Source organism: Heteronotia binoei, chromosome 15 (genome assembly GCF_032191835.1).
Source record: "Heteronotia binoei isolate CCM8104 ecotype False Entrance Well chromosome 15, APGP_CSIRO_Hbin_v1, whole genome shotgun sequence".
Classification (NCBI taxonomy): domain Eukaryota; kingdom Metazoa; phylum Chordata; class Lepidosauria; order Squamata; family Gekkonidae; genus Heteronotia; species Heteronotia binoei.
Genome location: NC_083237.1, coordinates 32,156,461 through 32,169,233, shown reverse-complemented (window position 1 = coordinate 32,169,233; position 12,773 = coordinate 32,156,461). Strand labels below are relative to the sequence as shown.

General features: G+C 42.4%; 1 protein-coding gene across 1 annotated transcript; it reads left to right on the top strand.

Moving 5' to 3' along the window:
* Nucleotides 1–6,928: 6,928 nt before the first annotated feature.
* On the top strand, nt 6,929–8,290 carry LOC132584244 (TIMELESS-interacting protein-like). The gene has a single exon (XM_060256070.1). The coding sequence runs from the start codon at nt 7,037–7,039 to the stop codon at nt 7,835–7,837; it is 801 nt and encodes a 266-aa protein (XP_060112053.1). The 5' UTR covers nt 6,929–7,036; the 3' UTR covers nt 7,838–8,290.
* Nucleotides 8,291–12,773: the final 4,483 nt, after the last annotated feature.

Here is a 12,773-nt window from a genome sequence, read left to right as displayed (position 1 = left end):
TCAAGGCACTGCTGTTGAAGACGCAGCTGCGCTGGGCAGGGCATATTTCTAGGATGGAAAACCACCGCCTTCCCAAGATTGCTCTGTATGGCGAACTTTCCACCGGCCATCAAAATAGAGGGGCACCAAAGAAGAGGTACAAGGACTCCTTGAAGAAATCCCTTGGCACCTGTCGCATCAACCATCACCAGTGGTCTGACCTAGCCTCAGATCGCAAAGCATGGAGGCACACCATCCACCAGGCTGTCTCTTCCTTTGAGAATGCACACATAGCTGGTCTTGAGGACAAAAGGAGATTGAGGAAGAATCGCACTGCAACAGCACCAACCCCAAATCAGACTTTTCCCTGCAGCCACTGTGGCCGAATCTGCCTGTCCCGCATTGGTCTTGTCAGCCACCAGCGAGCCTGCAGCAGACGTGGACTACTGCACCCTTCTTAAATCTTCGTTCACGAAGTCAAGCTGAGACTCTCTTTTGTTCAGCTCAGGCCTCAAAATAATAATGTAGCATTTGGGGGGAAAGATGCAAACCAGTAAGACAGCACTGGAAGCTAAAATAGAGAAGATCTTCACAGCTACCATGTATTTCCCTTTGGTACTCAGGTAAGTGGGAATAAACAATAGCCATACACTGCAAAAGACCAACATGCTGAATGTGATGAACTTGGCTTCATTAAAACTGTCTGGTAACTTCCTGGAAAGGAAAGCCACCATGAGGGTTACAACAGCCAAAATGCCCATGTAGCCCAGGAGACAATAAAACATGGTAGGAGATCCCTCATTGCATTCCAATATAATTTCTTCCTTCAGTGAATGCATGTGTGCAGCTGGGAATGGGGGAGATGTTGAGAGCCACACAATACAAATGCCTGTTTGTATAAGGGAGCAGAAAAGAATAATGCAATTGCCCAGCTTTTTCCCAAGCCATTTCCTCATGCTGAATCCTGGTTTGGTGGCCATGAAAGCTATGACTACCGTGATGGTTTTTGCCAACACAGAAGAGACAGCAATAGAGAAGATGATGCCAGGGGCTGTTTGTTGGAGGAGGCAGGTCATTTTTACAGGTTGACTAATGAACAGGAAAGCACAAAGGAAGCAGAGCAGAAGGAAGATGAGAAGAGTATAGGTGAGGTGGCGATTGTTTGCTTTGACTACAGGAGTGTTGTTGTCAGGCAATGCTAATTTCTCTGAATCTAAGATGCTTGTTACTAACCTTGAATAAAGCCATGCACATCAAAGCAGGCCCTGGCTGAGGCCTTTCTTTCACTTTTACTAACAACTGCAAAACTTTGCCTTTGAAGATAACGCTTCCTAGGAAACTGGCCGGAGGCTAGCCCGGGAATTTAGATCACAGGAGATAAGAGGAAGGACCTGTGTGAATCTTCACACGTGAACATAACATTGTTTGGGGAAATGTAGCTTTGTTTAGAAATGCTTTGATGTAACTTCATAAGTATGCTTCGCCTATGCTAAAATGTATCAGTCTCAATCTTACCATTGATGTATATGGATTTACAAATAAACTATACTTTGTTTCAACTCAAGGACTAGTTATTTTTGAAATCTGATTGCCTGACAGTTGTGGTACTTCATAAAAATTCCTAGGACCAGAGCTGAGGTCAAAGACTATAGAAAAGCACCAGCTGCCAGGTCAGTTCCCAAAGGTTCTTCATAATGCAGGACAGTTACAGTCTTATGATTGCATGAAGTCTGTTTCTTATTTGGATACTGATCATCTGGGCATGGAGAACACTCAGCTATATCTGAAAGGGAAACAAACAAGTTTTTTGTTCAGTCAATCAAATGTTACATGTTGTGAATCTGCACAGGAACTTGCTTCAGTGTAGGAGTAGGTACAACTGAAGTTCAGAAACACAGTTTTATTAATTCATTTAAATATTCAATTCTTCTTTTAAACCTTTATATATTTGGTATTTTATGTTTGAGATTAATTTTACCTTGGTACCCTGAGGAGAGTAAGGATGAAAAGCAGGTTTGTACACAATGTGTACACATTAACATAGGATCACACAAAAGGTGCTTGGGTGAGTTTTTGGAGACTTGAGAGGATTAGCCACCTGCTGCCAGCCAGTATTTAGAAATGCAGATATTATACATGGTAGAACTCATTGTTATTGACATTCCATGGCAGGGTGGAGGAGGAGAGAGATAGGAATTAACCTGGAGGATGCCTGATTATGAACATAGAAAGAGGCCCAGTTTGGAACCTGAGCTGACCTTTAGCCCAAGCCTTAAGTGTTCTCACTTGGCCTGTTTTGAACAAACTTTAGTACAGGTCAGAAAATGGGGACCCCATTGTGGTTGAGGTGCTTCCATTAGTTGATACATGTGCAATCTGAAGTATGTGTTGCATGCATATTATCTGTATAGCAATCATATATTAATTGTTTTACAATGCTGTCCTAAGCCCAGTTACACCCTTTAAGCTTTTTGAACTGAATTACGTGATAAGAAGACCCTTCCTGGATCAGATCAGTGTCTGATCACTGTCTCACACAATGGCCAACCAGTTTTTCTGGAGGGCCAACCTCTGAGCATAGAGGTTGAGGCCTTCCCCTGATGTTTCCTCCTGGTTCTGTGATTCAGAGGTTTAATGTTTCTAAATGTGGAGGTTCTCCTTAGCCACTGATAGATCCATCCTCCATGAACTGTCTGGATTACTTTTAAAATTTATTCCTGTGACCATCACTACATCCTCTGGCAATGAATTCTACATTTTAATCAGCCTGTGTTATTTAGAAAGGTGTTAACTCAGCTGATCATGCCAATGTCAGGGAACCAAAATGTTCTTTCTACAGTATTTTTTGTTGTACTGTACTATATTTTTGTCACTGGGAAGTACCTCTGAAATATTAACACTATTGTTTTTGTTTAATTTTATTCCTACTCTGGTGTGGATTGCTTGGGTTAAGGAATATATTGGCACAAACTTGCATTGTTCATCTGTTTCTGATTATCTGACTAAGGTTGAGATTGTTGTCATTTAAAGAACAGTGTGTTCCAAAAGAACTTATAGTATAAGTAAATACTTCCTCTAAAGAAAGTGGGTTATAAAATTCTCTTCTTTTTTAATTCTTTCTGGGTATAGTGGATTAGTTGGTAGCTATCAAAATAAGGGGAAAAGGCCCTCCTTTACCTTCTCCAAATGTGCACCTATGCTCCTCCAAGTTTGGAACCCCAAATTTACATGAGAAAATTAAAATACAAAACACATTAATGACAGCCATGTCACAATTAACTGACAAAGTAGTAACCTTAGGGGAGCAAATGAAGGAAGTCAAAGGTGACATAGAGGAATATAAGAAACAAACGACTGAAACCAACAAATTGAAGAAGACATTAGACGCCAAGGTGGCATTAACCAAAGTGGAAAGTCTAGAGAAAAAATACCAAAGTGGAGAGTCTAGAGAAAAAAAACAAAATTTAGCAGAATCTAGGATGTTACAACTGGAAACATCCAGACCGGCCTATATGTTAAGATTTCAAAATATCGCAAAGGACAAATCAGAAGATCTTGCTAAGATAATGGCTATGGCACTTGCAGAAATCTTGCAGGGAGAAGATGTGGATTTGGAACAGGAGATTGACTTAGTTTACCATGTCTCCTCTGCAATTGCCTGCAAGAATGCCCTACTAAGGTTTGTATCAGGTTTGCTAGGAGGAAAGCAAGAGATCTCATACTTAGAGTAAAAATCATCCAATAATGATAAGAGGAGAAAATGTGAGAGTCCTGAAAGAGATCCCTTGGCCAATGAGGCAAAAAAAGAAAGGAATACCAAAACCTAACGTAATTATAAGAGCAAATGAAATTCCTTATACTTGGTTAACCCCAGAAGATTTTATCTTCACTTTTGATGGGAAAAGACATAGAATTGCTTCAATTTTTAAAGCGGAGAAATATGTTAGAAAAAAGAAAAGGAATGAAGAACATGTAGAGGAGGGGACAACCAGCCAATCTGATTCATCAGGAGATGAAAAAGATCAAGCACAAGTGCAAAAAGGACACAAGACAAGATCTCAAGTCTCCAAAGATAAAAAAGTAATTATAAAATAACCGGCATAATGGCCAAGGACCAAATTAATATTTTGTCTCTCAATGTAAATGGACTTAATTCACCTACAAAAAGAAGAAATTTTTTTGCCTACCTACCTAAATTTAAAGCAGATATAATCTGTTTACAAGGGAGTCATATGATCCAAAAGGACCAATATCTATTGCAAAAAAAAAAAAAAAAGGGAGCATAATTTTTGGCCTCGGACTTAAAGCAAAACAAAACAAAAGAGGAGTGGCATGTTATATTAAAGATAATTTTAATCCTCAATTTTCACCTGCCTCAGATGATGGAAGAATGGTATTTCTGGAACTAAACACAGAGGTGGGGGGAAATATTGTTGACTAATATCTACACCCCTAATTACCATCAAGACAAGTTCTATCATGACCTATATCGGAAGCTAACAAAAATGAACTATGCTGAATATTGCTTAATTGTTGATTTCAATGCAATTTTTAATAAAAACTTGGATAGGAGGAAATATTTATGGATGAAAACAAAAGGCATGTTGCTACCTACAAAAATTATGAAATTGGCAGATGAGTTGATCTTAGTTGATGCATGGAGAACCAGATTTCCATCTTCACAAGATTTTAACTATTACTCCCATCAACACCAATCTTGGTCTAGAATAGACGTGTTGGATGACAACTGGCATGATGAAGGATTTGGATCAAAGAGAAATTCATCCAAGATTAATATCAGACCATAGCCCTCAACTTTAAGATTGAATTAAATCCTAAGAAAGAAAATGTGGTGTTTGAATACACAGCTCCTGAAAGAAAAAGATTTTATTCAAGACACACACACCAAAAAAAAATTCAATTTTTTAAAAAACAAAATATGACCAAAGAAGTAAGTATACAAACAGTATGGGATGCGAGCAAAGCATTTTTCAGAGGTTTGGCAATTAGATATTCATTATTAGATAAGCGTAAGAAAGACTGGCTAAAACAGAATCAATAATTAAATATTGAATTGAGGAAAACCAGAGGATCTTAAGCAACAACCTACAAGGACAGAGCTACAAATGAAAATAAAATTGTTACAGCACCAACTAAACTTTTTACTGATGGAAGACAGAAAGGAAAATGAAATTTGCTAAACAAAATTATTTTGAGAATGCTAATAAATCAAGAAGATGGTTGGCATATAGGCTGAAAAAAGAATATGCAAAAATACTATTATAGCACTCAGAAGGAAAACCAATGTAGAAAGATTTACAAAAAAAAAAGATAGAAAAGATAATTGAACATTACTATAAAAATTTATACAAGAATACACAGGTGGATAAAGAAGTACAAAAAAAAATTATGTATCTCAACATATCTTTACAGAGGAACAATGTAAAGTTCTGAATGACCCCATAACGATGAAAGAACTAGTGGAGGCAATAGGAAGGCAAAACGAAGGGAAAGGTCCAGGTCCAGACAGTATCACTGCTGAATATTATAAAGTTTTTGAAGAATTTTGATACTTCTTTATAAACTCCTATAAGATAAAATAGCTGAGGAAGCCTCCTTGTAATAAGCCACCATCTCATTGATTCCAAAAGAAGCAACAGATACAAGGAGATTAAAAACTACAGACCAATCTCACTTTTAAATGTGAACTACAAGATTTTTGCACAACACCTCAAGAATTCTAGCACAACACTTAAAGAAAGTATTAGGTAACTTATTCAAATCAAGCAGGATTCCTTCCTAAAAGACATATGAACAATAATGTGAGATTAATATGTAAAGTTTTAGAATGACCCCATAGGCCTTCTCTGCGTCCAAAAAGATTAGTGCCATTTGTTTGTCTGGATGAGTTTCATTGTTCCTCTGTAAAGATCTTAGGGCTATGTTTTTAAAGAGAATTCGAGCTATCTACTCCTATCAAACTGTGAAAGTGGTAATAAATGGGGAATTAACTGATCCAATCACAATTCAGAAGGGTACTATAACAATGTATACAAGAATACACAGGTGAATAAAGAAGTGCAAAAAAATTATGTATTATACCCCTCTTAAGTCTGCAAAGGCTGTATGAAAGTCCAAAAAGCCCCAGACTTCCAACGACCCACCCGGCGAATAGCATCGCCCTCATAGCCCATGGCTGCAGCTGTGGATGCAGCTCCTATACAAAAAGAATGAGTGCCAAACTTTGCTCCCCCGAGTCCTAATTTTTCCAAAGCCCGACTGGTGACTGTCCAAAATTGAAACTTAGACAGCGGGGAGGTGTCCTTATGGCAAAACAGAGGACCCTGAGCCGGCCCACGCATTTCCAAATATTGCGCAAGGGCCCGCACAGGACACAGCTCCTTATCAGAACAGGGGCCCAAAGTAATTGTGCAACTGCTCTGACCTTGATCAGTCTTGGACCGTCGGACTCGAATGACCGCCTGCCTCTTAACAAACTTAACATCCCCGACCTGGAGGGCCCTACCCGAAGCGTCGTTATGGGAGAGTGCCACCAACTCGGAACACCCCCCAACCCGTAACACCCCCCCCAAAAGCCATTAATGCAGCTGCATGAAATAGCACCTGCTCAAAACTTGAGGCGCAAACCATGGCCCAGGTGGCGTGAAGCCCTCGGAGAAGGGAAGGGAAAATTGGGCGCCTACTGTCAACCTGTCGTCCAGCCTCCCGCGACAACACCTCCAACATCTTTGAAATGAGGAAATCCTTTATCAATTCCGAGTACCCCCGCACCTTGCTAATAAAAGACAGCCCAGCCAGCTGACCTTTAATAGATTTAACAGAGAGTCCTTGACACTTCTGCCACACGCAAAACTGCAGCAGATGCTCGACAGGAACTAGCCAAGCCTCCTCAAGCCCAGCACCCACCCGAAAAACAGAAAACTGGGGCTGCTCCGGAAGTGGTCTTCGCTCCGTCAGGGTCTGCGTCTTCTGGCCCAGCCCGGCCGTCTCCTTTCGCCGGTGGCGGAGAAGCGGACGAAAAAGCTTTGGTGGAAAGATGGATCCAGCAGAGGGCAATTTGTTTGACATTCCTGATTACGAACACACCCAGGATGAGGAGTTTCAAGCTCTACCTCCCCCAGCCTCCCCAGGGGGAGAAGATGAAGAAGAGACAGAAGAAAAAAAATCATCACAAAACCCTACCAGGAAAGGCGTTAGAAGGCCAATGCCTAAACTAGATGCTCAGAGATTAATTTCAGAGCGAGGACTTCCAGCTCTGCGGAATATGTTTGATAATGTACAGTTCAAACGTAAAGGTCATGAGGCAGCAGACTTGAAGATGCTCGTCACGCGCATGGAGCATTGGGCTCACAGGCTGTTCCCTAAACTGCAGTTTGAAGATTTTGTGGAAAGAGTAGAGTGCCTGGGAAATAAAAAAGAAGTTCAAACGTGCTTAAAGCGAATTCGACTTGACCTGCCCATTCTGCACGAAGACTTCACAGGTGATGATGGTGGAAACAGTGGACCCAATACAGCTACTGAAGAACTAGATGGTTTTTCGGAGAACCAAAATGCAAGAGAAGAAAATGTTTCAATTCAGAGTGCTTCTCTAACAGAGGAGCAGCAGCAGAGAATTGAAAGGAACAAATGGATGGCGCTTGAAAGGCGGCAAGCAAAACTGCAGCTTAACAGTCAGACGCAAGAAGAAAACGAGCTGCCTGCAGCCCAGCCAAATGAAGAATGTGAGAACATTCCAGCTCAGGAACAAGATGATCTGACTGTAGTAGAAGCAGAAGACTCACCTTTTGTAGCTGCTGAGGACGAGATGCAAAGTGGTCCAGAAGAACACGATCAATGACCTTCGACTATCTGGAATTAAGAACCTGTCTCGCTAAGAAGGAGTGGTAGCGAAGTCCTCCATTCCTTGCTGTTGAGAAGTTTCGGGGTTCTAGCATGGAGTCCTTACTGGATCAATGTTGGATGCTCCTGTTTAGCCGTTTTACTATCCTCTGTGGGTGAGAAAATATCCTGAATTTTGCAGCACTATGTTCTCTCTTGCCCACCTGGCTTTAGAAACTGTAGAGTTCTTACAGTTCTAGTGCCATAACCTGGAAGCAGTAGGGTGGAAGTAACGGCCCTGGTTTCTCTCAGCTAGAAAGCAACGTGGTCTCAGTAATGGTGGCCACTGCCTTTAAAGAACAGAACCTGTCTTTTTTTTTTTAAACCTTTCACATTGTGAGAAATTTGCATTGCATTGTTCTTACTTTGTACTAGTGATTATAATAAACTTTGGAAATAGCAAAAAAAAAAACCCCAGAAAACTGACTCGCCACCTGGTCATACGATCTTTTTGTGCTAGTTTATTTATTTCATTCGATTTGTATCCCGCCCTACCCCACCGAAGCGGGCTCAGGGCGGCATACAACACAAAACTCTAACAATAAATCAGCTTAAAATACATTAATAATTACTACAATAAAATACATAAAAACATTTATCAATATACCATGCTACATCTTCCCTAAAAGTCGGTTCTTCAAGTATTCCAATGTTCAGATGTTCATGAATTTGGGTATGCAGATATCGGTCAGTTGTATGCCAGTCGGAAGAGGGTTGTCTTACAGGCCCTGTGGAACTGTCCGAGATTCCGCAGGGCCCTCACCTCCTCCGGGAGCTGGTTCCACCAACAGGGGGCTGCAATCGAAAAGGCCCTGTCCCTAGTTGTTTTCAAACGGGCCTCCTTTGGCCCAGGGATTGTAAGGAGGTTCTGAGACCCCGATCTCAGCACTCTCTGGGGAACATGTGGGGAGAGACGGTCCCGAAGGTAGGCAGGTCCTAGACCATAAAGGGCTTTAAAGGTCATAACCAGCACCTTGTACCGGACTCGGTATGCTATTGGCAGCCAATGCAGTCCCCGAAGCCCCGGCTGAATGTGCTCCCTTCTAGGGAGCCCTAACAACAGCCTGGCGGCGGCATTCTGCACTAGCTGTAGCTTCCGGGTTCGGCACAGGGGCAGCCCCATGTAGAGGGCATTGCAGTAGTCCAACCTCGAGGTGACCGTTGCATGGATCACTGTTGCCAGATCGCCGCTCTCCAGGAAAGGAGCCAACTGCCTTGCCCGCCTAAGGTGAAAAAATGCGGACTTGGCGGTGGCTGCTATCTGAGCTAGGTGTTATAGCGAGTTGAATTGCCCGGCTAACTTCGTCCCTCCAATTCGCCACAGCTCTGCAGGTATGCACATGGGAAAAGGGTCGGCCTCTGGAGCTAGCTGCCGAAAACGCACCATCTGTTGGCAAGACAGGGCGTCCGCCACACCATTACTGATGCCTGGTACATGCCGGGCTAAAAACAGAACATTCAACTCGAGGCAATGCAACGTAAATGCCTTAACCAACCTCATCACCAGCGGAGACCTGGAGGTAAGGTTGTTGATGACATGAACTACCGCCATGTTGTCGCACCAGAAGTGTACAGTGTGATTGGCAAGGGAATGCCCCCAAAGAAAAATAGCAACTACAATAGGAAAAAACTCCAGAAAGGTCAAATTACATATTAAATTAGAGCTCAACCACTCAACCGGCCAAGGTTCAGCGCACCACTGTCCCCAAAAATACATGCCGAAACCAGTAGTGCCGGCAGCGTCCGATACAATCTGAAGTTTAGCCTCCAACTGCATTACCCCCCGCCAGAAAGATGTACCATTGAAGTCCTTCAAAAAGGTCTCCCAAACCTCAAAGTGGCTGCGCATACCACTAGTGACGCGGGTAAAATGATGAGGCAAACGCAGAGACGCCATGCCATCACAAAACTGATGCAAAAACGCCCGGCCGGGGGCCACCACCTTACATGAAAAGTTAAGGTGGCCCACTAACTGTTGAAGCTCCAGCAGCGTGACCTTCCGCTTGCCCTTTACCACTGCCACTCTATCCCTCAGAGTCTTCAACTTGTCCAACAGTAACCGAGATAGCTGCTGCATGGTATCGAGCTCTATCCCCAAAAAAGTCAAAACTGTCGTAGGGCCCTCCGTCTTTTTGCCTGCCAAAGGTACACCCAGCTCAGCTGCCAACCACTCAAATGACCTCAGCAAATGGCCGCATTGCCCCGAACCCACTGGGCAAACAAAGAGAAAATCATCTAGGTAATGTGCCGTGTCATGCACCCCCGTCCTGAACTGTAATGCACATTCAAAAAATGTGCTGAACTGCTCGAAAGCAGCACATGACACGGAGCACCCCATAGGAAGGGCTCGGTCCAGGTAAAATCCCCCTTCAAAGCAAAAACCCTACAATTCAAAATCATCCGGGTGCACGGGAAGAAGGCGAAAGGCTCGATCCCCAGCCGCCTGGTAAGCCTCACAGCTCGCCACACAGCAAACAGCTGATACGCGGCAGAGCAGCCGCTTCCCGAGAAACGCCTAACTGAACTGCGACACAGGGGGCGGAGGCGGCCTATATAAGGCCACCCACGCCTCCTAGCAGCTCAGGACTGTTCCATTGTCTCTCTCCATCAGGGGAGGCAATGGACGGCCCCCAGCCTAAGGCGGCCGTTCGGCCGCTCGGCTGGGTGGGGCTGAATTGTCATCAAAGGAAATCTGGTCCTCTGCACTGTTGTTAAAAGAGCCATGTCTCAGAAAGTGGTGGAGCTAAATTGAAGAGAAAAAGGGGGAGGGGGGAGAGATGATGATGATGCTTTGCTGATGTGCATGATCTGGTAACTTCTACAGTGGGTTACTGCACTGTGCTGTATGTGGGGCTGCCCTTGAATACTGTCTGGAAGGTACCTATGCTGCTGCCACAGTGTTGATTGGGGTGGGTTGTAGAGATGATATCACTCCATTTTATTTAACATAATGCTGGCTTCCAATTTGCTTCCAGGCTCATTTCAAGATTCTGGTATTGATCTTTAAAGCCCTGTACGGCCTGGAACTAACATGCTTTAAAGATTGCCTTCTCCAATACAAACGTATTTACTCACTCTGGTCATCCTTGGAGGCCCATTGACCCTGTCATCTAAGGCTAGATGGGTGGTGACTCAATGGGTGGGCTTTCTCAGTCATGGCATCCAAACTTTGGAACTCTCTTTTCAGGGGAATTTGACTCTGTCAATGAAAACTACTGTTTGTACAGAATGCTTCAGCCGGAGTGATGACTGGGGTGGATTGTAGGAGCCATATCATTCCTTTTTTGTTCCATATACACTGGCTGTAAACCAGACACCCATTTATATGATGGATTTGGATGTGAAACCACCAAGGGAGTTAAAGGTCATTACATAGAGGGAGGTAATGGCAAACCACCTCTGTTTGTCTCTTACTTGGAAATCTCTATGGGGACACCATAAGATGGCTGCTACATTATGGCACTTTCCACCATCATCACCAGCAGAGGAACACTAGTCAGTATCAGGCTATTGAAAATGATAGTTGAATAACCTTCTCTTAGATTAGATCTTAAAATGCATTACCTGCCATGGCTATGCATTCCAATGCTCCCTTCTTCTATTATCCAGCATTGTTTTGTATTTGGATGTGGATAAATATATGGCATTTAAAGCATAAGCCACAGCAAAGACAGCATTGAAGATGCTATAGCTATGTCCAGTCATACTCATTTCCAAAACATGTCTTGGAAGATTCTCCAGCTTCTCCTCTCCAGTACAGTTTCTGTTTTGTTTATCCTGTCTAATCAAAAATGTGTTTGGATAATAGCAGTGAAATGCCTGTGCCCAGAAATTCCTGATAAAACCATCTTCCTCAGTGTTGGAAGTATTTCTGCTTCTAAGAAATTCTGGGAATCCTTGGACATCCTTTGAGTGAATTGCAACTGTTATGGCACCATGGAAGAGTTGTATATCCCTACTATTAATATTGTAATGTGTTTTTAAGTCCATCTGAGCTGACAGAATCCACACTTTCCATTTTGGATTGGGAATAGCCTCTTTATTTTTTGGTAAATCTAACCAAAACCCCAAAATGATGATGGAACAGCAATCTCCATGGAAGACCAATACATTGGTTGTGCTCATTATGATTCTTTTGTACTGTTCCCATTTATTAAGGTCTCTCTTGTTATCAGAACCTACATTGGAAAAGGATTCGAAGAAGGCAAAACAGATGCCATGCTGGGAAAATACTGGATACATGAACTGAATAAACCATTCCAAATTTACACCGACTGCAGCAAGGAATCCAATCCATGTCCATTTGAAATGGAGAAGTAATTGGAGAATCCCCATGTGCTGTTGGATTTCACTTGGGACCTTCTGGTAGAAGGAGGGAACTTTGGTGTCATCCAGTGTCACTGAGGAAGTGCCATATATGAGCTTTAAAGCAAATTGGGTAGATAGATATCATTACTGTTAGATGGAATAGCAACATTTTGTATTCATGTGTGCATTGTTAATATTGTTTTTAAAGGTATCAATTGTTTCCAAATGTTTATATTTTTCTAATTCTGTTGCACTTCACATGGCATAATGACTGTAATAGAAGCAGTAGGAAAATTGCTAATAGCTGGATATAATTGTTACAATTAAAAATTCCAGTAGTACATTTTCCCCCTGTATTTAATCTTCCAGGCTCCTCAATTTGTGTATGTGAATTTGTTTAATGCCTTATTTATCAGTTGGCATGAAACCCTCAAAATAAGTAGAAATTTCATTATTAATTGTCTCTGGTAACTTCAGAGGACACTGTGACCTCAAGGGTAATTAATATAGCAACCGGAAAGAGAGCTAGTGTAGGTCATCATTGAATTTGATTTCTTTGACAAACCAGAGCATGAAGTTTATATATA